This window comes from Pezoporus wallicus, unplaced genomic scaffold, assembly GCF_028554395.1.
Source record: "Pezoporus wallicus isolate ANWC-B61680 ecotype Strahan unplaced genomic scaffold, APGP_CSIRO_Pwel_v1 contig_2908, whole genome shotgun sequence".
NCBI lineage: Eukaryota > Metazoa > Chordata > Aves > Psittaciformes > Psittacidae > Pezoporus > Pezoporus wallicus.
In genome coordinates, this window is record NW_026642179.1 from 6,506,347 (window position 1) to 6,533,122 (window position 26,776).

Sequence of the window (26,776 nt, forward strand, 5' to 3'; positions counted from 1 at the left end):
CCAGCCTAATCTGACAGGTACTTAGAACTTATTTGCTGTGGTGTTTACAAGATTGACATAGAAACTTTAGCAGGGTTCACCTGCTCTGGACCTGTATTTCTCAATGGCTTTCTTTGTAAATGGTTTATGTTCTGATGTTTGCAGTCATTTATGTTCTCTGCACTAAACTTAGTGTAGTGTGATCTTGATCCTAATGTGGGGTCTACTCCAAATACCAGTTCTGTGCTCATAGATAGAGGGTAATGAGTTCAATCAGGTGGGGGCTATAGGAGAAGAAGTATCTTTTACATTGGTACAACCAGAGAGAGAAAAAGAGTAGGAAGTCAAGCTTTTGAGTACACTGAATTTCACCAAAATTGAATGTTGCAGTTCAGGCTTATCTTTCCCTCTTTCTGGTAAATCTGTTTACAGTACTCAACTAGAACTGCAGCTGCTTGGGAAAGCATAAGCTCAAAGCACAAGTCTTGTATGACTGAAGAATTGGGTCTATCTGTCCTGTTTGACAGATGAAAAGCCTTATTTAGATGCTTCCTCTCTGCTGCCTTGATGAAACCATGAAGTCCTTTTACTTCTACAGGGCTTTGAAGTATGGAGGGAAGAAAATGATGCTTTAAAAACAGAGCATTTCTGTTCTTGTAGGGGTTCTGGGAACACAGCAGAAAAAACATGTTCTGAGCACGAAATAGCACTGCTTAGAAGAAAGTATATGAAAACTATATTACTAATTCCAGTTCTGTACATTTTGCAGAAGTCAGCCATAGGGGGAGGAGAGGGAGTTCAGTTTTGGGTTTCTAAATCCAAAAAACTGGTTGACTGATATACTTACTGTTTCTAGATGAAGTGTTGACCGTAACCTATGAAAAAAAAACCTCAAACCCCAACCTTTCCTATCATCCTAAACTGCTTCTTGTGTGTCTAAAGTAACTGGGACAAACCCACCACCCACATTCAAAAACCTGTAAAAATGTCCACTTGTGCTGATCCTATACTCACTTCTTTTGTAAACTTGATCAAATGGGACTTCAAAATTCTTAGTAATAAGCACCTTTTAATTATGTATTAACTTTGAGAGGGAATCAGAAGTACTGTTTCAGCATTAGGTGGGTACATGACTGCAGAGCTTGCAGTGGTCTCGGGTAAAACTGCAAACACCACAGTTGTTAGCTGGAGTTTGCAGTCATAGTGTGCTTTAAGAAGGAAAAAGGGAGAGGAAGGGAAAATGCAGGTTCTTTCTAACCTCAATGCAGGTTTTAAGTAGATTGTAAATTAAGAGTCCTGTGTAGCACGGGGGGTGGTACTATCTGCAATCTGCTCAGCAAGGACTTCTCAAGAGGCTTAAGTGTTGCTTTTGCCATAATTCTTCCACCCCTTGTTCCATGGGCTGGTAAACTGTGGAGGTTGTGGTGTGAGCAGGATGGAGCGTGTGTGTGTTACATGTGAAGTGATAGCATGATCAGAGTAGGTAAGAATGTAGACAGTCTGATGGTTTTCTGTATAGAGTAAGTTTTCGCCTTTGAAGTTGGGTTTGAAAGCAAGCATAATGAATGCAGCAGCTAAATGTGCTTGTATACTATTTATTACCAGAATCCAAATAAATCATGTGGGGCTCTAACATTCTTGTGTTTCTAGCCAGTTTACACACAATGGGAAATATGACAAGTTTATTTGGTTTTGAGACTTGCCACTCAATACGTTTCAGTTTCTATACTTCACCTCAGTTGCTTCTGAGCCAGTCCCCAGGCTGTTGTAGAAGGTGTGCACTTTACCTTCAGCTAATGGCCCTCTAATCCTCCCCCAGTGGTATCCTTTCCAGAAAGGTCAGTCTGCTAAGGTGGTGCTGTGTCCTGGGTTTAGCTGTTTCTAGTGCTGTACCAGCATCAAGAAGGAGAAAAATTGACTGCTACTGCTAAACCCAGGACATGCTGGCCTCCTGGGACTATTCAAAGTCCTTTTATGTGAGTTCTCTGCCATAGTTCATGAAGTCCTAGTCCTGTACTCTTTTCCCTACTGCAATAAGATCTTCCTGTGAATTTTTGTCTTTGGCTTTAGGATCCTAATGACATTGCCTAGAAAAAGCTCACAGTCATGTGTTTGTTTCAGACTGCACTGTAACTGTGAGAATTTGTGAAGGGTAAAAGACTGTGGTACACAGCACTGCAACTGCAATGCCAGTTGTTTCTGATAAAGTCTTTATGTAGTGGCAGCTCCCAGTGATCACCTGTTATGAGAAAACAGCTTATTTCTTTCTGAAACCCAATTCCTGTCCATTTATTTTTTTTGTTTATTTATTTTTTAAAGTAAGTAAATGTTCTTGAATCATAGTTTATCTCCCTGTAATAGTAAAAATTAAACTGGTGAACCAATGGCAGTGTGTGTAATTAGGTTTATTTTTAAAGCTTTCTTCTTTGTCTTGAATGCATTTCAGATATGTATTCTTATCCTTGTACTTCCGGAAGATGCAGTCTGATGGATAACTCTAAACTTGATAAACTTTCTTTGAACTTTTTCACATCTTGACACTGGAACTTTTAAATGCCATTGTTGTATATGTATTTGTACCAGAGGAAAGGATTGGGTAAGAAACACATCATTTGTTTAAAAAGGTGGTTTTTTATCTGACTTGGACAGTGTGAATGTTAAATTTTATTTTGTGTTTTAAAATTGCTCTTAAATTTTGTGAAGACACTCTGCACTTAAAACAAATATCTTTGGTGTCCTGTTATGTCTTTAGTTTTTCTCTCTCTTTCTCCATTGCTGGATATGATTCTTTAGGCTGACATAGGATTTTGAGGTTCCTGTTTCATGGGCCTGTTTGTTCCATAAATAGAAAAGTAAATTGTTGGCTGGCTGCTTTTTCATCAGGAAGTGTACACTGCCTTAGAGATCTGTCTGACCGTCACTGAAAGCAGCAGCCATCCTAATGCCTCTGAAACATCAGTGAAATACAATAACTGTGATTGGATTGCTTCTGTTGTGATAATGGTGGAGGGAAATGCTGTAAAATAACTGTCAAGTAGCTGTAGAATTATGCCCTTTTTTTAGTATAAGGTGGGTGGTTTCCAGTGGCTTCTACTTTTGCCATGCTTGTTACATAGATATTTAAGCTTTTTTAACAATACCTAATATTAGTCATCTGATCTTCTGGTAAATAATCACCTTACATGCGGAGTAGCTCCCCGCACACATTGGGCACTGGGCACCATTGTAATTACAGAGGATCAAAATTACATCTGCCTGTTCCCTCAAAACTGGTAAATTTTAGAGCATTCAGGTGCTTCTGATTCAAGAGAAAGGGTAGCAAAACTTCTTGCTGAAGGTTTAAAGGCTGGAATAAATGTCCTGTCTTGAATGGTTAAAATAAGCGTCAGCTGGGTCTGAGGGTGTTAAAGGACATGACACTGTACTTGGGGATCTGGATTTCTTCCTGCACCTGCCTTTGCTGTTTTTTTTTCTAGCTGATGATGTGTGTGATATATTTGAAACCTAAGTGCACATGTTATATAGTGAATCACTTTTTTCATTTGTTTGGGGACCTTTACATCACTTCTTCCTTCATCGTCTGTTTGAGGGGGTTCCCGTTGCTGTTAAACTCTCAGAAATATTGCAAAGGTAATTTGATCATCTTTCACGTCACTTCTGATATCAGTGCCATACAGACAGAGTTTTGGGTTGTTTTTTTTTTTTAAAAAAAACTAACTCAAAACCCCACAAAAGCCCCACCCCTGAAAACAATAATACTTTATAGTTTAGCTGCAAGCACACTGTTCTGCCAGGAAAACCTTGATACTTTCTTGGGTTTTGTTTTGGTTTTGTGGATTGGTTGTTTTGTTTAGTTGTTTGGTTTGGTTTGTTTGTTTTTTTTTTAAACTAGATTTAACATGTTTAAGTCCTAAAATACTTGGAAACATGTTTATAACCAATGCATCTCTAAAATCTCAAAAGATAATGTTGCTGAGAGCCCTGTAAATGAATGATCTTAAAATACTGAGAGAAATTTTGTATCTGCTGTCTTCCCAGAAACACCATGCATCACTCAGTAAAAATAGATTTGTGATGATATAGTAGTAGCAACATTCTCAGTCTAGAAGTTATTCCCTTTGGAGTGGGATGTGTGGAGCTGAATTCAGATGGGCACATGGGAGACTGGCAGCTCCCTGGGTAGGGATGTGAGCAGGAAAAAAGCAACATTGGTTGCATTTTTGGAATAGCTGGTTTGATGCTGAACCTGGGAAATCACGAGGTGACTTCTAACGAAATCCCTGGTATCCTGGAAATTTTCTCTCTTCTCCATGGAATTTTTCCTTACAAGGTCAGTACTTAAAATCCCTCGTGGCATTTTTTTAATATACTTTTAGAATAGCTAACTCTTTAAACTTGGCAGAGACAAGCAGCTGCAGCCCTAAAATGATCCTTGGCAGTTGACTACTGCTTTCCCAGGCTGGCAAGTTTGCCTGTTGTTTTCCTCTTCCCTTTTGTGTCTGGCAGTTGATGATACTTGTTTGTCCTGTAATGGGAAAGCAGTTTCCTCCATCTCATATTAGAACAAAGTCTGACTTTTATTTTTATTCCTGGGTTACTTCTTTTTCCCCTTCATGTAGCTGCTTAAAAACACTGTGAGTGCCATCTAGAACTGAGTGGCTTTGTTGCTTTATAAATACCTCCACAGCCTGAAGTAATTAATGGTTATTTCCTCCTTGTACATTCATATTCAGTGGGATATTAATGCTATAGTTACCTACACAGAAGTCTGCATGGAGTGTTCAGGATTCATTCTAGAGCCAAAGAATTTAAACTTTGATTTTTTTAAGTAATTCAGTAGCTTACTATCAGACTTTTTCTCTTTTGTCATGGAATATGACATTTTAAATTCATACTATATAATACAGTAGTTCCTTCACTCATTACAGTGCATCCAAGTTTTGTCCTGGATACCCTTCTGTTATCTTAGAACCCAAACCTGACATGTTAGTCTGACATTTAGTAGGTCCATGTATTTTTCTACAAATAGTTGTGCCATGCCTTCATATACCAAATATGTAAAAATTCTTTCCCTTCTCTGAAGTTACTGAACTCTTAAACTCTTTGAAGGACCTTCTGGGAAAGAAACCCACAAAACCAGTTTTTGCAAAGCTCTTGGCTCTTTCTTGTTTATGTTTTCTTTCTGTCATGAACACAAACAGTTCAGGGAAAAACTTAGAACACTTGAAACTCAGCAGATGAAGAAAGATAATGACTAACAGTTACTGATGACATTCTTGTACTTTATACTCAGAGTAAAGCAATTTGCACAGTGTTAAACTGTGGTATTTGAGCTTGGAGGAGGAGCCACCTAATCCTGCTGTACTTTTTTGGAATGTTGCCCTTTGGGTAGGGACAAGATGGTCAGACAGTGATCCTGGAGATGGCTCTGGTTCCCAAAGTGATTTTAGTAGTCCTCTGGAGGACACTGGTCAATTGATAGGCCAGCCAAATTACAGCTATTGCCGGGAACACAGAGAAAGGAGAGAAATTCCTTTTTTCTTGGGTTAATGTTGGGGTTGATATTGTTCCATATTGTAGTTAACTATCTATCTGGAAAATGGAAAGAAGCAAGTCTGTGAATGATAATAAATGGAGTGGGAGCAATTGATAAGGGTAGGATAGAGATGCTTTTCAGAAGGCCTTTGTCAGGCTGGAAAAACAGATGGAGAGAAACCTCATGCACTCCATCATGGGCAAATGAAAGTTTTAGTATCTCTGTGCAATAGAAAAGGCTGGTGTTTGGAGAGCAGTGCTGCAGAAACAGGCAGTTGAAAAAGAGGGATGTGAGTCTGCAGTAAGCATATAGATGTTTTCCTTTCCAGCCTTATGGGAGGGGGCTGAAAAAGCCCTTACTGAAATAGTCTTTGCTGTTGGCTTCTGTCCTGTGTAAGGTAGATAAAGTAGTAGTTTTGCCTCCAACAGAGAAAACAAAAAAAACCAAAAAAAACCCCACATACTCCTTTGCCTTGGATAGCAAAAGAAACCATGCAGTGTTCTGGTCATGATTCATGCTCTTTCTAGTTCAGCACCTTGGCTGCAAGAGCTTTTCTGCTGTGGATACATTTACCTTCCATATCTTCTTCTTCTTTTGTAAGGAAGTTATTCAGTTGTATAATCCTGGAAAATATCATATAGTATGTGTCATTTTACCTTGAGATATCTTCCTTGGTCTTTTTAGTTACTGTGATCATCTGTCCCGAAGGAGCTATAGACTCAATAGAAAATTTCTTCTTGAACAGTCATTTTCTCATTTTTCCTTCCAGGTGTTCAGGTATACAGTAAAATGCCCGATAAGATGATGATGCACTCCAGAATCCAAATCTTGCAAAAGTGGGTTCCTTAGGAGCCTCAAATACAAGCCTGCTATGTCTGGGTATTTAGTGGCTTGATTTTTTAGTTGATGGCCCAGCTTCAGGCATCTGCTTTGAAAGTCTTTTATGAGAATATCATCATACAGAAAAATAGTTTCAGTTCTGTAAAACCTGGAGTCATCATTTCCATGTACCCTCCCTCATTTCCCATCAGTCATGGTAGTTGATAGAAGGGCTCAGCAATCTGTTCTCATAAATGTGTTGGACGTATTGCAATGCCATAAATATGTTTGAGTCCTGTACAGAAACAACCAAGGAAATCCATGGAAAAGGCAAAGCTGACCTGTTGGGATTTTTTTGTGGTTTATAAAGGTATTTCTAATTTTTTTAAAGGTGTGAGTGTATACCACAGATATCTTCTGGCTGCAATATATCTTTTCATGTGTAACTGATTTCAGAGTCATGATGAGGATGTTCTAAACCATAAAACCATTAGGAAGTAGCTAAAGAATAAGTAGCAATGTTTGCACTCTAAAACGGTGAATCAGAGTCATGGGTGGGTGTATGTGGCCGTGGACTTGGCAAAATGCCGGGCAGCTGTTCACAATCAGCAGTAAAGGGAGAGGGACCCAAATGGAATTTGGTATCTTTTTTTTTCGTAGTATGGGGGTTTTTGTTTGTTTTGGTGGTGTGGTTGTGGTTTTTTTTTGTTTTGGTTTGTTTTTTTAATGGTATTGATCACCTAAACCCTTCTGTATTAAAAAAAAAAAATTTAAAACAAATTTCCAGGGTGTATTTGCTTAATAGTACTGTAGATAGTGTGAAGGGCTTGGCATGAAGTAAATTTAAGGAGCTTTTGTACTTGTTTAGCTCTATGAGCTATTTCCAGTCGACGTGGCTCTTGCTTCATGAAAGTCCTATGAGCTGCCACTGCTAATTAATTAATCATTTTAATTCAGAGGGACACATACAGAATGTACAATTCTAAGGACAATCAGATGTTGACAACCTGATGTGATTTGAACATGATTAATAATAACTCTGCAGGACCTGACTTGCTTACAGGTTTAAAAACCAACCAACCAAACTTCTCCTTCTCTGAAATGAAAACAAACTTCTGAGCTTATGTACATGTCAGTGTTCTCTAGCAGCTTCTCTTTAGCTGTGACGTAGTGTATGAGCAACAAAATCTAAAGAGAGAATGTTTATTTATTTTGGTTGTTTATTAAAAATGTTTATTGAATATAATCAAACATAGTTTTTTCTTATTCCACTGGAAAAGGTAGAGGCTGTGGTGTGAACATGGAAAAATTCCTCTGAACACACAAAATATTTTTGCTTATTTTGGGTTAGAGTTTTGTAGTCTTCCTAAAATACAGGCCCTTTGCAGAATTTAGTTTCATTCAGTGAATATATATTCAGTTTCAATATAGGCTGTCAAAGGCAGAAGGGAAAATAGCAAGTCTTTTGCCATCGTGTACTGTACTTATGTAGGCTTCCTGTGTATCCTGAGAGAACTTCTCAGATCTTTCTTCTCCCAAGTCTAAACAACATAATCCCTCAAGTCTCCAGAGAGATTGCTGAGGAAGACTGAGGCTTCTTGTGGTTTACAGTCTATTCATAGTCTAAATAACTCTGACTAGAGTATCTTTCAGCTATTTCTTTAGTGTTTCCTGAGCACTTGGTGAAAACAAAATGGTTGGATTTTCCTTTTTGAAATAAAATGTTGAGCAGTCTCTCCCTGCATTCAGTAAGCAACATAGGTGTTTCTCATTGCCAACTGCTGTTTTAGAGAGAGGTGGTAAATGTACAGGAAGTATGTTGTGTACACGTCAGCTTGGCAGCCTTCCACTGCCTCTGTGTAGTGTTGAGTCAGCTGAAGTATTAAATCCATTTTTAGCATCACTTTTGATAAATCACAATTATAGATGCCTTTAGTTTGACAATTGTCTTAAATCTGGATGTGCTAAATATTCTCTGACTTGAGTGGTGGATGCATTTTGGATATTATTTGTTTTGGACAATGTAGTTAAAATTCTATTCTAGGGTGCTCTGTCTCCATTTTGTAGCTTCCATGTATGAATTTCAAAGCTTATTTAAGTCTTTACTTGTTACGGAAGAGACTGACTGATTAATAGCTGAATCTGAAACCTGTCAGACTACAGATTTTGTTGTATTCTGTCCCATCATAGCATGGGATTGTCTTAAAATTAGATTACAATTTACTGAAGCAATAGAAATAGACTATTTGAAGACACACACACACGCACACACAAATAAAAAGGATAAAATTCCATGCCTTAAAGTGCAGCTTTCTATTAACTGAAATTGCAGGAAGGGAGTGTGATAATTCAGTGTGTCTGCTGTTAAAGTCACATGAGTTTGGTAGAAGCAACGTGGCCAAAAAGGTAATTTTAATTCATAATTGGCTTGATACTATTATATACTGAATAGATACTATTATACTGATAATATAACAGATACTATTATACTGATATATAACCGATACTATTATACTGAATAGATACTATTATATATTTCAGATACTATTATATCTATATATTATAAGCCCCTACAGATACAGGGCTTGAAGGAAAGGGTGAGCAGAGTTTCTGGGTGAGATAATGGACAGCATTAGAGATGGTGATGGTTAAAGTCTATTTTCACAGAGTGATAGAATGGTTTGTGTTGGAAAGGACCTTAAGATCATCTAATTCCAGCCCCCCTGCCATGGGCAGGGACACCTCACCCACGAGCATGTCGCTCAAGGCTCTGTCCAGCCTGGCCTTGAACACTGCCAGGGATGGAGCATTTACCACTTCCTTGGGCAACTCATACCAGTGCCTCACCACCCTCACAGTAAAGAACTTCTTCCTTATATCTAACCTGAACTTCCCCTGTTTAAGTTTAACCCATCACCCCTTGTCCTATTGCTACAGTCCCTGATGAAGAGTCTAGCATCCTTGTAGGCCCCCATGCAGCCTTCTCTCCTCCAAGCTAAACAGTCCCAGTTCTATGAGCCTGTCTTTGTATGGGAGGTGCTCTAGTCCCCGTCCTCCTGGCCCTCCTATGGACTTGCTCCAACAGCTTCATGTCCTCCTTATGTTGAGGACACCAGAACTGCACACAATACTCCAGGTGAGGTCTCAGGAGAGCAGAGCAGAGGGGCAGGTTCATTTCCTTCGACCTGCTGGTCACGCTCCTTTTGATGCAGCCCAGGATACGGTTGGCTTTCTGGGCTGCGAGCACACACTGAAATTGGCTCATGTTCGTTTTCTCATTGACCCACACCCCAGGTCTTTCTCCGCAGGGCTGCTCTGAATCACTTCTCTGCCCAACCTGTAGCTGTGCTTGGGATTGCCCCCACCCACATGTAGGACCTTGCACTTTGCTTTGTTGAACATTTTCTCTGGGAATGATAAGGATCTTAGGCCAGTTAGACGTTAGGAGGAAATGAGAGAGTGGTTGACTTATGCTGGTAGGATCAGATGGTTTTCTAGGGAAGAATCATTAAAAAACTTCATAAATAGCTGAACTGGCTGGCTGGGCTGTTTTTTTCTTTCTCTTCTATGAGGCTGAGGTAATTGTAGTGTGTTTGATGATGATGATGTCTTTCCACAGTCATCTTCCCAGGATGGACTAGGTTTAGGGCCTTCAGGGCTGAGTATTGGAAAAATTATTATTGGACTGTATAGTCCATTCACGTATTTCTAGAACTGTCTTACTGATCATTATATGACATTTTTCATGCTCCATGAAGCAATAGTGCAGTAGAGAGCAGCTCCACTTGTTTTAGCTCATAGTGTCTCTTGTCTTTAAAAAAATCAGTTTGAGGTGGAGGTACTCCAGTGGGTGTTACTGGAGTCTTCCTAGTGCAGCTCTTTGTGAAGGGCACTGTTTGCAAGGACCTTTAGCATGTATGGAGAAATTCATTTTGACTTTGCAAGCATTTATAGTTTTGTTTTTCTGTTTTTCATTATGGTTGTATCTTACTATTATGAATGTTAACAAAGTCTTCAGTAATTTCTCAGAATAAAAGAACACCAAAAAAAAAAACAACAAACCCCCAAATCCACTGTAAAAGGTTTTGCCTTTTTATTTGCTTGATTTTAAACTGTTTCCAATATGAGGGCTATGAAACTCTTTCATGTGGCACCTCAGATTGGTTATAATTATTCTTCTGTTGCCAGGAGTTGGGGCTTCTAATATATTTGAGAGATAATGATTCTATCTGTCTTTTGTTTTAGTTTTTTTTCAAGTAATTCTTTTCTACAGATGATGCCTATAAGTTGTGCTTATAAAGGGATTCACACATTGCCACTTCAAAGGAAGAAGTGTGTAAGAGACACACAGTGGTTTGTATGACACAGCTTACACCTTATTTCTTTGGAAATCTGTTGGAATAGGGTTTGGTTGGGTTTTTTTTTCTGTATTTAATGTACCTAAAATGAGCAGTGGAATATTTCAGAAACTTCTAAAGAAGCTGCATGGAGTGGCTAGTGTGACAGGCAAGTATCTCGCTGCCTAGAAAACTTCCTAAAGAAAGCTGCTGGCATCACCTCTAGCTGCCAGGGGATTTTGTCATATGGGTTTGTTATTATGGCATGCTGGAAAACGTCCAGTCTTATTCTGCCTGAAAATTTTGTAGTACCACCTCAGTAAATGTAAAAGTCAATGCAGAAGAGTCAGAAGGTTTTGGCAGTCAGTGCTTATATGCTTCTATGCTGAATTTTGCATGGCTCAAACATGAGCAGTAGAAGGCCACAAAGATGAGAAGCAAAAATGGAAGAGCACCGAGTGCAACTATAAGATTGATGTGTTTCCGAGTTTCCTGCTACTGGAAGATAATAAATAACTGACTACTAGACAGTTTAGCATTATGAAAACAATAGTGAGACTGCAAGTGGAAGCAACTTAGGCAAATCTTTTCTCTGATTTTATTCATGTATTTCTAGTTCTTCACTCTTCTTGAGTGACAGCCATTCTGCATTGCCAGAGCTGCCCATTATTTTCTTAAGAAGTGAAGGTTCTTAAAAGGTCTTAAAAATGCAACTGGAATATAGCTTATATAATGTGGAACAGAACATAGCTATCGTGTTCTTCTTATTGATGGCACCGAGTCAAGCGAATCTTGACAGTAAGGTTTCTATCTCTTAAAAAAAAACAAAAAACCAAAAACCAAAACCAAAAAACACCCAAAACATCTTCTTTAAGTGCCCACTCACACAATCTTCTGCTGGTATGTGTTGAAATATTTCTTGTTGCTTATTTCCTGAGCAATGTTGGTCTGTTATGAAATTCAGAACTTCCGTTGCTATATAATGAGTTGATAATGTTCATTCTATGTCCAGTTTAAGATTTGTCTCCTAGATGGGTAGTTACTTGCACAAACACATTGGAATGTAAGGATTTCTGCTCACAGTGATGACATTTCTATATAAGGCATGGGCAGCTGTAAGTAGAACTCTTTTGCCTGTGGTTTTTGGTTGTTTTTTTTTTAATTGTTTACTGGTTTTGAAGTAATTTTATGACCTGTGAAAGAGTGTCAGAAATCTTTGAAAATACAGATATACATAGTTTTCTCATCCTGGCCTGTGGCTGATATGCTTATAGACAGCAAGAATCAAGTAAGTTCTCTAGTAACCTGTGACCAAACTTGTCTATGTAGGAATGCATTCTATAGTCTAGATCTAGTTTTTCTGATAATATCAACAAGAAAGCATGTTTCTCGCTGTTGTTGAGTAAGGAGAAGTCATCTGTCAGGGTCTAAGGGCAGTTTTACTGAACAGCAATGGAAGCAGAACATAAGTGTGTTTATCCAAGGCAGCTATCCCCACAATGAGAAGTTGAATCTTGTGACCTTTTTCACAGCACGCAATGGTTTTATGTTCAAATTTGAACTTGTTTTCTGACACTTTCCTAACCTTTCCTTCCTATTTTACTGTCACATGCAGTCTGAGAATAGTGATGATCTTTGAGACTTACGGATGGGAGGGAGGTGGTGCGTGTCACTACAGCCTAACCACACCATTAGCTAGCAGTGCATCACCAAATGTTCTGTTTTCTTGGAAGTAAAGCTTAGATAATACTTATCTCTACTAGCATGTCTATATTCTAGCTGTTTAAAATGTAAGTAAAGGCAAACTGGAGGAGGACACTGTATTTATAGACTATGAATACAAATTGTATTATCCCTGTTTGAACTGCACGGTTTTGACTTGGTGAGCTCACCAGTGCTATAGCAAAGACAATCAGAACTTCAGAAGTGTGTCCAAATTTTTTTTTTTGAGAGGAAGATCAGTTTTTTTAGTTCTACTTTGTACATATATGTGTCAGTCATTACTCAGTTCTCAAAATGTGGAGGAGTCTGTAGGTATCTCTTGATTTATGCTGATGTCTTTTTTTGCCCTTATCCTTATGTGTTGTAAGTACTTCTGCAATTTAAAGACAAACTATGTGAAGTCTAGATCTTTGAAGGTACTGGAGTGACCCATATGCTAATAACCTTCTCCTTTTAGCAAAAGAATAACATTCTTCAAAGATATGGTTCTCTTTTTGCTGTATTGTATGATGATGATGATAATACAATCCTCCATGATATTCTTACTGCAAGTAAAATGTTGTACAATAATAAGCTATACTGGGTCTACTGCTTATTTTGAAAATAATCTGAAAAAGAGAGGAACTGTGGTTTTGTATTCTATGCCTCTAATGTCATATATCTCTCATGGGTCCACCTGGAAGCCCCAACTGTGACCAAGACCCCTGGTACTCATCAGACTGTTGTGAACAGTCTCTGCCAAAACCTTATTTTTTCTTCAGTTGTGAAACTGGTTGCTCATCCTTGTGGGAGGAGATAGACTGCAAAAAGAACTTTGAGCCACTGAAATATATACAAAACAAATACAGGAATATATTGGGTGACTCTAGTGGAACACGTAATTTCTGTTGGCCTAAGTGGAACTATAAATTTGGGTTGTAAATAAGTTAACTCACTTGGGTGAGTTAACATGGGAGGTAGGTGGAAGTTGTAGCTTTTGTGCTGTGGTCTTGGCAGCTACCGGTAAATCCTGTAATTCTGCTTTTCTTTCTGCTTGGCAGTGGAGCTGTCAGCTGTGGGCATGGATGGGGCATGCTCCATGATTGCCTGCTCAAATACCTGAGCCTGGTTTCTTTAGACAGCTTACTGCGGGCTGATCTGTCAGTCTGCTGAAGAAGCTTCAGGGTAGGAAAAGGCAAGGTGTTTTATAAAACTAATCTGTTGTTTGGTCAGAAAAGTGTTTGTATTGGATCTGACAGCTGTTTCTAGATCTTGGAAACCAGTGACTGTTGAGTTGGAAGAGGGATTTACATCAAATCAGTGTGTATTATATAAGTGGGTCTGCTAAATGGATTTTAAGAATTTTTCTGTGTTCTTTGCCACTAATAAGTTAACCACCTGCAACAGGCTAAAGCACAAGACTGCTGATGTAATATTTAGTACAGCTCAAATACCACCACTCCTGCTGTACCTCAGATTACCTCAGTGAAGCATGAATTTAAATTTGGGAGTTATAACAACATTTTTTTCTTCCCAAGTTTAGCTGATGAAGTACAATAATTTCCTGTATCTGCATGGAGGAGACCAGCACACTGAATACATTGAATTTTTTTGTGGTTACCTGGATTCCTTACATCTTCTTACTCTCTTACTGTTCATGGTTTTCATTGAAGGTTATGTTGTAGAGGAGGGAATGTGCACACTATTCATTTTCCAGAGGCACCGTTTCTCTCTTTTGTTTGGAAATTCTGTCAGGAGTTGTCCAACCCAGTGGCAGCCCTGCAGTTCTCATCCAGACTTCTCAGAAACTCCTTAGTAAAACCTAAAGAGAAAGGAAAGTCCTGTGGCCATAGTTCCCACCCATGTGCTACTCTGATGTCTATTCTGCTTTCATTGGGATCTTAACTGGTAAATAAAGAGCACAAGGTGGAGTCCCTGGGGTTAGGCTTTCCCCCCAGCTGGATTTACACTTGCTTTGCTCAGAACCACATCCAAAGAGCTGTCTACAATCTCTCTTTGAGCCTTGCATCTCTGAGCTTTGGCTGGCTCAGCTGTCAGACACTGAATGTCAAACCTAGGCTGCTGCAGCTTTTCCATGGAAACGCTCTGTGTGATTGCAGAAATAATCAGGCATGTCTGGTGGTTGCTGTGCCCTATTGTTAGATGCTTCCAGACACTGAACTGAGTTGTCGTACCTTGACAAAGTGAATTTTCAGCTGAAGTCCAGCTCTGCTTTTATCATCCCTCTTTCTTTTTCGAATGCAGATGGATTGAAAAACATTAGTGTCGTAGTTGGAAAAACATTACTGTCTGCTGTTGGAACGTAAGCCCCTTGATGTTTTTGATGTAGGCTCTCCCTTTCCGTTCATGCACATCTTGCAAAAGCAGCTCCAGACCTCTTACTTCTGGGTAGCTACCACCAATATGAGCTGTCTCATGCCTTATGTCCAAGGCCTGAGCTGCTGTACCCACCTCAGGGAAGCCTGTGGCCTGTGCTATCCCCTGTTTTACTTAACAATTCTTCTGTACACTACATTTTACTATTGACATAAGAATAATTGTGTTCACAAAAAAATACTTTTAACCATCTGTTTCTTTGTGGTCAGCAATTTCCAAGAGGCTTTTCTTTACTAGAGAGAGCAGTTCTAATGTAGGGCCTATGGATGGATGGAGTTTTTTGAAATTACATTTCACATAATTTGCTTTAAAATTATATTAATCAATGTGCCTGAATAGCTCTAGATATACTTTGTCATTTGCTTTAAAGAAAAAACAATGTCCTTTTCTGCAGGCGTTACTAACTTGGAGGCACTATTGATGCTGCTCAGTGGGTGAGGTGCCATAAAGTATTTGGAAACTAAAGTAATTCCAGTTTATGGAGTAGGTGTTTGAGTGTATTGGACTGGTGCTGTTCCTGATCTGAAAATAACTCTCTTTGGAGACATAACAGTAGAAGTCTTGGTTTTTCTAGTTCTATAAGGCATTTAATTTCATAACTTGAAAGTTATTCTGGAGAACTGCCCATCAAGAAAGAATAACTTTCAGGCTGGTGCACCAAATATATCACTAAGATGTCCAGTATGAGCTCTGTCTGTGTTTCTTCAGTATCCTTTAGCGATGGTGCAAAAAATAAATATCCACAGAAACGGCTGTTGTGATATTGGAAGAATGGTTGCTGCAATGGATGGAGACAGTCCATGTAATTGAACTGGTGAGGAGACAGCTCTTCTCCTTGCTGTGAATTTCACTTTTGTAAGCATTAAGAGTTTGGAAGGGAAAGGTTTATCACTCACTCATAGACATCACTTAATCAAACAGTGGCCGTGAGAGTGAGAACAAAACAGATGCTTCTCCCACGCCTAGCATGCACATGCTCCCAGGCTATGTGGGCACTGTGTGAAAGAAGAAACTCCATAGTCTTGTTTCTTGTGATGCTGAGGAAACATGTGCTAACACAAAACTGTGGGGACTGAAAATGTTTGGGAAGTAATGGGAGTGCAACTCACCAGGCATGAGGTCTTCATTTGCTTTTTATCTGTTCAGGTGCCACTGAGGAAGCATTTGCTATCTGCAGGGCTTAATTCATTGCTTTCCTTCTGCAAAGTACTGTATTTTTTTAATTTAGGAAAACTGTCTGAGGTAACACTGTAAGACCATCTCTGTCATACAAAGGGATCTTTAAGTATGGAAGCTTTAGTCCTTCTGTGCTTATCACAAAAATCTTGGAATTTTGCAGATTTCAGCACTTACAATTGCTTTCAGAATGTTTTTTACAGTCTTCAAAATGCAGACATCCTGTTTCCCTTGAAATGAACTTCCTCAATACAAAATGGTATTAAAAGCAAAGCATACATATTATATTAAAGTTGCTTTCTTTTTAGAAACAAAGGTGGTACTGTAACAGAGCAAGCAGATCAATGGTTTATTGTATTGCTTTATCTCTGGCAGTAATGTACAGTTGGTACAATTTTCAGGAATTACAAGGTTGTCTTAGTAGAACTCTAAAAACAGGTATGAGAAATGGGCACGAGCTCAAAAGCAATTATGTGTGAGGCCTGATGTTGATTGCCTAGATGCGTTATAATTGTTTGGCTTTATAAATAAAGCGTTCAAATTTCACGCATAGAATGAAGGTTAACTTCTGTCAATATGCCTTATTCTAAACTCACGTAACTTGTCTTGAGTGAACAGATTTTCAGTGGTCATCACCAAAAACCCCAACATATCCAATATGAAAACCACACATTTCTAAAGCCCAGTTTGAGTATCCGGTGACTCAAGTAAAATACCAAATCTTGGTCTATCAAAGAGGAGCTATGAATGGAAAAAGCTGAAGCACGTGGTGTCATCATTATAAAAGACAATCCTTTCAGTGGAATCAATTCAGAATGTCAAGATGATGTTTATTTTCCATTAATATCTTCCATCTAAAACCAATTTATTCTTAAACTCCAGATAGGCTCAGACTGGGCCGGAAAATAAGGGGAGAGGGCTAAGTTTTCTTTCTCTTGTCCACTCCTCATCAACAGTATTTTGGATGTGCTGTTTTGCTCTCTCTCTTTCAAGCAGTTTGAATAAAATATGTCAGATGTACAGAGTGTTTTTTAGTGTTGCTCCATATAACTTAGCTATTGCCTTCATCAAAATTTGCAGTGCATCCCATTGCGCCTTTCTTTGTGTGATAGCGGCTCCATGTAGTTTATTAAAATTTTTGCATTGTATCTGTATAAAATCAGACTTTAAAAGTAAAGAAATTCCAAATAAGAAGATGAAATGGGTTCTGAATGCCTTTCATTCTGCTAGCGATCCTCCTATAATGGGTACATCTAGTGGGATGGTCTAAGGAGTTTTATCTGTGTCTGGAACAAGTTTTCCAATGCCAAAATTGCTTGTAATATTTCAGTAAACATATTTTTTTTTTAAATATAAAGTTAGAATTTACATAAATCTAGAAAATTACTTTGTAGGAGGTCTCTTTCATGAAAGAAAAAAGACTGTAACTGAACTCCAATCCCTGTAATTTTGAAGTCATTCTTTTTGCCAAGAATTGTAATTGCTACAGTTGGGTTGTTTTTTCTGACAAGGCAGACAATCTATTACTATATTAAAATTAATTTCTGAGTTATAGTCTTTACTTTTAGGAGACAAACCAAGGACTGCTATTGGTGTGTTTCATAATGCTTAAACACTGAAAAGCTGTTATTATTAACAATTGTCAAGTTAAGTAGGAAATTGGGTATCTTCCTTCCTTCCATTATTTTACCCATGTTGCTGGTGGATGATTGTGATGTCCATGATTGCTCAAGAAGTTTTTGATGATGTCAAAATTGCTTCCTCAGAGGAAGAAAATGGGTTGAAATTAGCAGCATGGGTCAGAATGATCTGCTAGTCCTGGAGAGGAAGTTGACAGACCTGGGTTTAATCCCATGCCTGTCACTGGTACCCACAAGCACCCTTGTGAGCTCTGCGAAGTCTGGATCCTCTTCAGCTGCCACACTTCCCATGGTGAGGACTCTCGTATGGCTTATGAGTACTCAAGCACTGTCAGCAGTAATCTGAGAGGCTTCCAGTGTTAATGTGCTGGCAGTTTAATAGTGGCAATTTAATAGTTCTTACCTATGTAAGAATTTGCAGTCAGGCATTGGCACAGGCTGCCCAGGGAAGTGGTGGAATCACTGTCCCTGGGAGTGTTGAAAAACTGTGTGGATGAGGCCCTCAGTGATATGTTCTAGTGGTGGACTTGGCAGTCCTGGGTTAGTGGTTGGACTTGATGATCTTGAAGATCTTTTTCAACCTAGATGATTCTGAGAACAACTTCATTGCACTTGCTGTGAAACAAAACTAACTTCCTTATGCAATGAGGATGTTGGAAACTGAAAATTTGGAGGGGTGGAAGAAAATTATTGAGCTCTGTGCCTGGAGCCACCCTCATGAAAAGACAGGCTTTGTTGTGACGTTGGGTTCCAGCACAGGGTTTTCAGTCTTTTACAGGAACAAATGCTGCCCTGCAGGACCAGCTACAAGATCAAAGGTGCCATTGAGGGAGAAAGGAAATAATTTTCCCTTTCTCAAAAGAATAATTCACTAAACCTAAGCTAGCATGTAGGAACTTCCAAATTTGGCTCAGCTTTAAGTAAAATTACCCACAATTTTCTGACACACTGTTAGTCATAAGTGCTGCATAGTTTTGAGAGTGAGGGAGAGAAAGTTTGAATGCGTCTTTAGTCCATGGACTCCTGTGCCGCATGATTTTGTATACCCAGTGTTTCGAGCCTTAAGTATTTATGAGATCTGGTCCTGTGCAACTAACTCGACAGTATTTAAAGCTTTAATGTGTTATTTCAAAGCTCCTTTTGGTTTGCAGACAAGATCATTATCACTCGGTCTTGAAAAACCACTTCCTTTTCCCCTCCAGATAATGCTGGTGGGAATTTTGCTGCACACCACTGGTGTAGGTGTGTGGCTGTGCAGGATCTGGCCCAGTGACAGCAGTAGTTTCAGGCACAGCTTTGAAGCAAAAAAAAAAAAAGGTTTTTCCAGACACACCCCCCTGGCAGCCTGGTCATGCAGCAGAGACAGGGTGGTTTTGCCTGCTGCTGAATCAGCGTTGGTCTCAGCAGATGTGGAGCAGATAAGCTGGCAGAAGCCCTAAAACCAAAACCAAGGTTTTATGTAGTTGTTAAAGAGAAGCTGCGTTGGGAGATTACAGTGTTCTTGAGGGGAGCAATTTCAAGATCTAGGGGGTACAGATCAGGCAGCAAACGTTCCCATCGTGCTGAAATTAAACCCATACAGGTGAAATAAGCCTGCCTTCAGAAAATGATTTTGTCAGGGGGAAAACAAGCCTCAACTAATTTTTCTGGCTCCCCCCCCCCCCCCCCCGTTATAACAGTAAATGAAAACTCTCACTAGCTTCACCTCCATCTTAGCGTGCGTCTTTCCCCCGTGTGACGTGGGACTAGGCAGCTTCAAGGTTAAACCTGGTTGCAAGCTTTTGTTAAGGTGTTTTGCCTGCTGGCGAAGGCAAGGCACCTGCTAGGCATGCCCAGTGAGCACTAGGAGCTGGCTCTCCCTTCACTGAGGCTTTACGAGGCTGAAGCACAAAGAGTGCTTGTTGCCCAGTCCCCGGGAGTCTCCCAGTGCTACCACTAGCTGGGGAGGACTGGTTACCATGGAGGCTGCCATCTGTTCACTCCCTGCTGGAATGTGATTATCCTTGCTGGGTTGGGAACCAGCAAAAGCAGGGGAGCGTGTGCTGACGGCAGTTATCTGCAATGGAGTGCGTTAATGGAAGGCTGGAATTAGCTAGCTGGAGAAGCACATAAAAGGATTTTACCAAAACTATTAATGTTTTTTTAGCCAAGAGGAGTAAGCTTTTTGCAAGGTCAGTCCTAAATTCATTATGTATGCATGTAATTTTTAATTGGTGCAGTGGCTTTTTGATTTAAGGATGGTAGCACCACTGAAATCATGCTCATTGTTCAGAGGGTGTGTATGTGTGTGTGTGTGTGTGTGTAATTGTGTTTTAAAGATCGTTGTTTGTCTGTTTCAGTTCAAGCAGTTTAATTTGGGGTCGTTAAAGTAGTAAGTCAGAACAATAACTGGGCAAGCTGACACAAATGGAGCAATTCGTATCTCTTGTCTTTCTGAAATGCTGTTCGCTGCCAAATCTGTTTGATTTATATGCCTTTTCACTCTGATTGCTTTTTGTCTGAGTGATTTCTTTTTGTATGTGATATGTGTTTGTTTTTCGTACTGGCATGTAGGGTGAGAGAAGGGGGAAATGTTCAAACGGTGCTGGCGATACAATGGATGTTTAGGGTGTTTTTTGCAGTTTGCTCAGAGAAGGCAGTGATAAGGGAGGCGGAATGCAGGAGCCAGTTTTCCACTCTTCTTACCACCCTCTGCCCCTCTTTCCAACTCACCAACTGACCAAACATTTTGGACTTTCTCTTATGGAGCTTAATTGTACGGAGACTTCACATGAGTTTTCAGGATATTGTGCAAATATTGTGACTGGTTTTTAATGGCAGGACTTCATTGAGAAGAGAAAATAAAATTAGCAATGCATGCTTGTAAGGCTTTTGTGTCCTATAAAAGAGATTATTTGTTGTGCTGTAGGGGCTGGGGGAGTATTACATGTTTTTCATAGTAAATGCATACTGAATGTTTGTGTGCACTTGACGAGGGGTCTCTTTGTACCCCAAATAGACAAAATATTACTTCAGCAGATATTTTTTGTCATGTATGGGCTTTCCCTTTTCAAATAAAGCTTTTATGCTGCATCCCTCTTGCCAGGACTGCCATTTTTATTTGGTACAGAGGAGGACACTACTAGAGGCCTTTAATTGAAACTCTGTCAGTTTTAAATCCACAGACCTGCCCTCTGTTTTTATGCACTGAAAATGCCAGTGCTTTGGAGTCTGGGAAGAAAGTTACCAATGGAGTTAATAAGTCACAATTACAACATATTTGACTAGGATAAAGTTTTAACCTATGAGACGCTTTCCAAGGCTTGGTGCAGAGCACAAGTGTGTGTGGGGGAGGTTGAGGTGGTGTTTTTATTTCTTTCAGTATTTTAACTGTTTGTGGTGTATGGGCTCTTCTTGTGCTTTGGGAGACTGGTATATGTGCCCGAAGTCCTTTCAGACTTGCACATTGGTGGAACTGTTTGAGCACTCTTAATGAAAGATGCATCATCTTGTAATTAAAAGGATTGGGTTTTTTAACCCCTTTTTTTCTCCAGAATTTAAGTATTGTGTTGCCATTCGAGTGGGTGATTCATGCAAAACTTGGTTTTAATGGGCTGCAGTGGACTTGTTCACGTGTGCAAGTTTCAGGTCTGTAGTTGCATTGTTAAAAAGAGTGCAGGAGGCCGATTGGCTTTTGTGCTTAAAAAGAGATTAGACTTTCACCTTTCAGATGCTGCGCTGAACCTTGCTGGAGGGAAGGGCAACCATGCCAAGGTTATTCTGTAATTAGTATGGAATGTGTTTCTGTTTCCTGGTCTCTTTTTAGTAAAGCAGATGTTACCTGAAGAATTTGCTGTTGCTGTGGACATGAATTACTGGCCCATTGACAAGTCTTCACAGACAGCAACAATCATATTGACATAAAGGTAATGGCTTGTATATTCCTTCCAGAGGTGATTTCTCCTGATTGCTAGCTGGTGGTGTCCTGAGAAGCTTGCTTTTCCAGTGACTTTGCTAAGCCAGTTTCAAGGATAAATAGGGGACTTTACATTTGGCATTCTCCAGCTTAGTATATTCGCTGGAGAGCACTGTGTAAATGTCCAAATAGTCTTGAGCAAACTATTTTATTTTTTTTTAGTTTCCTTCTTGAATGATCTATATGTGGTTGTTGAATACTTTTTTTTTTTCCTTATTAAATTTTACTTCAGGTCACTAGGTCAGTGTTGATTTACGGATGCAGGATTTAAAGGCTAGTCATTCTTTAATCCATTTGAGCATCTGGCCTTTCATGTAGACATCACATTTCCATGTAACAGAGGAACTGTGATGTCTGTTTGAAATCAATGATTATTTTTCTAACAGACTTTTTTTTTAATCTTTGGTAGATTATTACAAGTGGCTCTGGTGCTTATGCTTAATGCAAACAAATGAGGGTCAGTGTAATCTGCTACACGCTCTCTTGAAGGAGATTTATTCAAAAATGCAAGCTTTGGGAGCCAGCAGAGGTGAGGGGTCATACTGAGTAGTGACTTGTGGGGTTTTTTTAAGAGATACAGTTCAATTTAGGTACATCGTTTTAGCAAAAAAAGACATTTTGAATGAACTCCCAACTAAGTAGTGTCTAGAAATACAAGCTAATGTAGAGTAGGCTTATGGTAACCTTGTTTATAATGTCTGTACATACTAAGCTTTCAGAAAACTTGCCATTAAATGGTAAAATCGTGAATGAATTTATAGGAAGCTAGCTCACATATAAATGATCACAATTGTTTTCTTCAAACAGACAAGTCTTTCTGCTTTTGACTTGACACATGACTGTGGAATGCTGTTTGACATGACTTGGACTTATTTATACATTGTATTCAGGCTGCTACTTGGCAGAGTTTTTAAATATGATTAATTTTCAATACACTTTTTTACTGCTGTTTACTTACGTATTCTGAACATTAAAACAAACAAGCAAGCCCAGGCTCTGTACTTTCTCCTTGCGGCAGCATGGCTATTTCAAGGTTAATGCCTGCAGCTCTCTCTGAAGGGCCAACTGTTCGCAAAGTCCGGGTGCCTGTTTACAAACTGTTCTCTTTGCAGCATCCATGAAATAATGGAGTCCTCGGGGCGCTGGATGTGGGAGGATAAACCTGCTGACACAGGCACTGCTGCTGCTGGTCTGTTCACTGGGCCTTAGTAATGTAAAATTGCTTGTGTCTTTTATGCTTTGTATGGGTGGGGATAAAATGCAGGCATTAACACTTTTGTTCACGATGCTAGAAACTGCTGTACTACCTCTTAGAAAATGTCAAATTTGTTGAATTTGCTCTGAAGCAATTCACCATTCTGAACTGCTGCAGTGAGACTATGAGTAATTAAATGTGAGAGACTGGCAATCTGTAGATTGATGACAAACCTATGAATTGTGGCAGGTTTTCTAAGCATTTTCCAGAGATGCTTGCATTAGTACTGAAGTACTTTTGTCCTTTCGAGTTGAGGTGTCTAGTTGAAGAACCTGAAGACTCAGAGCTTTTCTGCAAATGATTTCAGAAAACACTCCTTCTAGGTAATCCTTGTTCACAGCTGGGGGAAGAACAGGGCAAGGATAGATGACTGTATGCCAGCAACAGAATAGCTTGAAGTGGAGTTATTTCTAAGTTGTTGAGGTTGTTTTTTTTTGTATTTTTTCCCCAGTTCATCCAGTTGCCCTTACTATATGTAATACTTAGCTGTTCATTTTAAGTAAAAAAATACTTGGACTGATAGAGATATGGGAACCGTTTACTTTCTGATGAGTATCTGAGCAAAGTGAGTACTTGGGTATATTTGGAAATGTTTAGCTTGGGACTGGAAGGAGCCATTTGGTCACTGAGGGGGTTTTGTGTGGTTTTTATCCCTAAGCCCTCAGTCACAAGCCGCCGTGTAACTTTCATCTCATTGAGATGTTCAGCAGACTTTTCTGGTACACTGCGAATCACAGATTGTTATTGGCTATGAGAAGCAAACTTTAAACAAAACATTTAACTGTAATAAATGACCAAAACCAAATGTGGCTTCAGAAATTATGCTTCAGAAACTGAGCAAGAAAGACTGAAGTCATTGCATTGAAGTCATTCCTCTTAGCAGGACACTTAAGCAGGCAAATGACAAACGAACTCTACTAGTAGCATGATGCTTACCTGGACTCAAGAGCCACAACCAGTCTCCAGTGCTTCAGGGGAAAGGGAACCCAAAGCAGCCAGATTTTGAATCAGACGAAAGAATAGTCTGCTAGTCCTGGCAGGTGGCTAGTATAAGTGCCCTTGCAACTGCTGATCTTTGGTGGGTGCTTCGTTGCAGGTTTTTTTATGCTTGTCCTTGACTATCTGTAGACATCTACTGACTTGTGTATCCTTTGGACTGTACTTTGATACTGTGGTTTTCCCACCATTGCAGAAGCACTTTACCTTCATGAAGTTCATATAGATGCAACTAAACCTGGTATTAAACAGTGTTTCAATTTGTCTGTTCCACTTCCACTTATAGCAGCACTTATTGGAGATGAGGAAAAAAATATCTATGTTCATCTGCCCAATAAAGTAGTGTTGTCGCTATAGTTCTGAATAACTGGTTTCAGTTTGATACCTAAGATTGAAACAAAGTACTATGCAAGCTTTTTAACCAAAGGCTCGTAAAGTGGGGATTGAAGCTTCAGAAGACCTGAATTCCAGTCTCTTATGCAGTTAAGGTGTTGTTTTTTTTTGCGGGCACTGAGTAGCACCATGGGTGGTGTGGTGTATTCCCTGGAGTGGTGTTAAAGATAGCTGTTGTTTGAGTAGTAGAGGGAAAATTAGCTCAAGAGTTTGTAATATTACTTGAAAGAACAAGTTGATTCTGTAATGAGTTATTCCTGCAGGGCACGACTTGAAATTTTTCTTCCTAGTATCTTTTCGCAGTCACAGCATCTCTTGTCTGCTTCTACAGCCCTGCTCCATTTCCTACACAAGTAGTTTTGTTCTGTTTTGTTTTCTCTTCCCTTTCTTAAGGAGGTCACAGATGCTCAGGAAGATGAATGAAAACATGAAGTGTCTTTTCTGTAATTCCAAATACTTTGATGGCTTCCCATATCATGCTTGCAGCAGTTACATTAAGACTGAGATCTATTAACTAGAATAAATAATTTGATGCTAATTTTACTTGCATTCAACATGATTGAGTATTGTTAAGCTCCCTGAAATATTGAAATGATTCATAGGCTAATATAAGATTACCTGCTGCCTTTCTTTAAAGATCCTGTGCCACTTTTCTTTACAGCTGTAATAGTTCTCTGGCAGGTCTATGTGCCAGGGTAGTTTCCATGACTAATACCGATGTTTGTTCTCTTCAGTAGCTCTTGTTCATACCATTGCTTTGAGCCTTATGTTAGTATTTTGACTTGGACACCTGCTTAAGGACTATAATGCAACTTCCAAGTGTTTTAGTCCCTTGGCTTGTAAAGATTTCTGTATGTAAGTCAGTTTGAACTGTGGAAGCTGCTACAAGCAAATCTTAAAAGATAGCTGCTATAAGCCAAAATAAAATAGAATTAGAGCTTTACTTGAGAGTTGAAATGCAACTGCTAATGTCTAATATAACCCTTACTAAAGTCAGCAGTGCTGCACCCCTCTGCTTGTGTTCTGTTATTCTGGGTAAGTGCTCTTTTTAAAAAACAAGTCTAGAACGCTGTAGTTAAAGCATCTTGCCCACCAATTGTACCATATTTTACCACTTGTTCTGCAAGCTGTGGCCTGGTTTCTGCAATAACAGAATAATTACTGCTTGCAAATTTTGTGTATGTGTGCATGTGTTTATAAAGCTGATTTTATTGATTGTAAAATACAGTCTTTCTGAACAATTGTGTTAGACCTTCCAGACTTGTCTTACTGCTGATGTTACTTGTGTTATTGGCTGGTGTTTCTCTGGTTTGACTGAGAATATTCCAAAATTTTCTTATTGTTGAAAAACTGAAAAATGTAGAATGCTTTTTTGCTTGCTGCTTAACTCAGGAGTAAAACTTCAGTTGGTAACTGAATTGGGGTTTTTTGTGTACGTATGTGTCTTCTGTGGAATGTCCTCAGCTTGTGTGAATGATCCACAAAACTAACAGAAGTGTGATATTCCTGTAATCTGATACTACACATTTTCAGTGCAAAACAATGCACAGGACACAGTCATGATGAGAGGGAAAAGCCACTCAATCCGATGTGATCTGCTTACAGTTCTTTGATACTGTAGTCTATTTGTCATGTTTTGACAGATAAAGATTTTCTTTGTAGGTCATTGAAACCACTTTAATCCGGTTTATCGCAAAATTGGGTGGCATTGTAGAATCTATTTCAATAGGAAAGACAAAAATGAAACTTGACTGTGTCTGCTTTATAGCTGGCATCTCTGATTCTAGGTTTTCAGAGTTCATAGATAGCAGTAAAAGGACTGTGGGAAAAAGCCTATTGATTGCTTTTGTGTTAAAATAAATGATGAAAAGCTATTACTGTCTGGCTGATGAGGTCTGGGGTATGGATAGCAATAATTTAGAGGAAATTATAGTTTCATTAGTTCTGATGTCGTCTTTGTGAAGGCTGTGTTTAACCATCCACACACCTTTATTACGTAAAACAGAGTCATAGCTGTCTCTGATCTTGCACTCTTATGGCACCAAAAGCTGAAATAACTTTCTATATTCTCTTACTTGTCACCACTGTCTATATTGCTGCCTTTCTTTTTTTTGAAATAAATTGATTTGAGGAATTCCTTTTTATCACTTTTCTCTGGGTGCTTGAAATACACAAGGCTGGAGGGACTGGAAAAAGGCTAGTAATGACTGTCCCAATTTCCTGACTATCCTGTAAGTACTAGACTAAATTGGCCCTAACAGGACAAAGTCAGGAAAAGACTCAACAAATTCATGGTGACGTAGGTTTTCCAGTAGCTGGTAGAATACGGTTGCACAAATGCATCTTCTGACATGGGTGATCCCTGAATCTGATGCCGGAGCTGTGGGGACTGTGTGTTTGTTGCCTTCTGTTGTAAGTTACTGTAGGTTTGTGTAGGTTACACAAAAACTTGCTACTGCTTCTTTTTAGAAAGCAGGATATTTGAATTCATTTATTTATTTGGTTGAGTCTTATATTTTTTTCCCCTGACTATGGTTTGCATGCTCTTGTCTAGAGCGTGTGGTGTACTCATGTAGTCCACCCTGGCGCTTA

The 26,776-nt window shown here is 39.2% G+C and overlaps 1 protein-coding gene across 4 annotated transcripts in view; it reads left to right on the plus strand.

The window, feature by feature from the left end:
• FGD4 (FYVE, RhoGEF and PH domain containing 4) overlaps window positions 1-26,776 on the plus strand; it is a 109,354-nt gene that overhangs the window by 24,151 nt on the left and 58,427 nt on the right. Inside the window, exon 1 of one of the 4 annotated variants that reach the window (XM_057427915.1) lies at window positions 11,668-11,786. The exons of 1 other annotated variant lie outside the window; for it this stretch is intronic. In XM_057427915.1, the coding sequence (XP_057283898.1) occupies window positions 11,777-11,786 (10 nt within the window). In that variant the 5' untranslated portion in view covers window positions 11,668-11,776. Of the gene's footprint in view, window positions 1-11,667; window positions 11,787-19,412; window positions 19,757-21,363; window positions 21,491-26,776 lie in introns of those variants that run through there. 2 more of the 4 variants (XM_057427916.1, XM_057427917.1) reach the window with 2 other exon arrangements.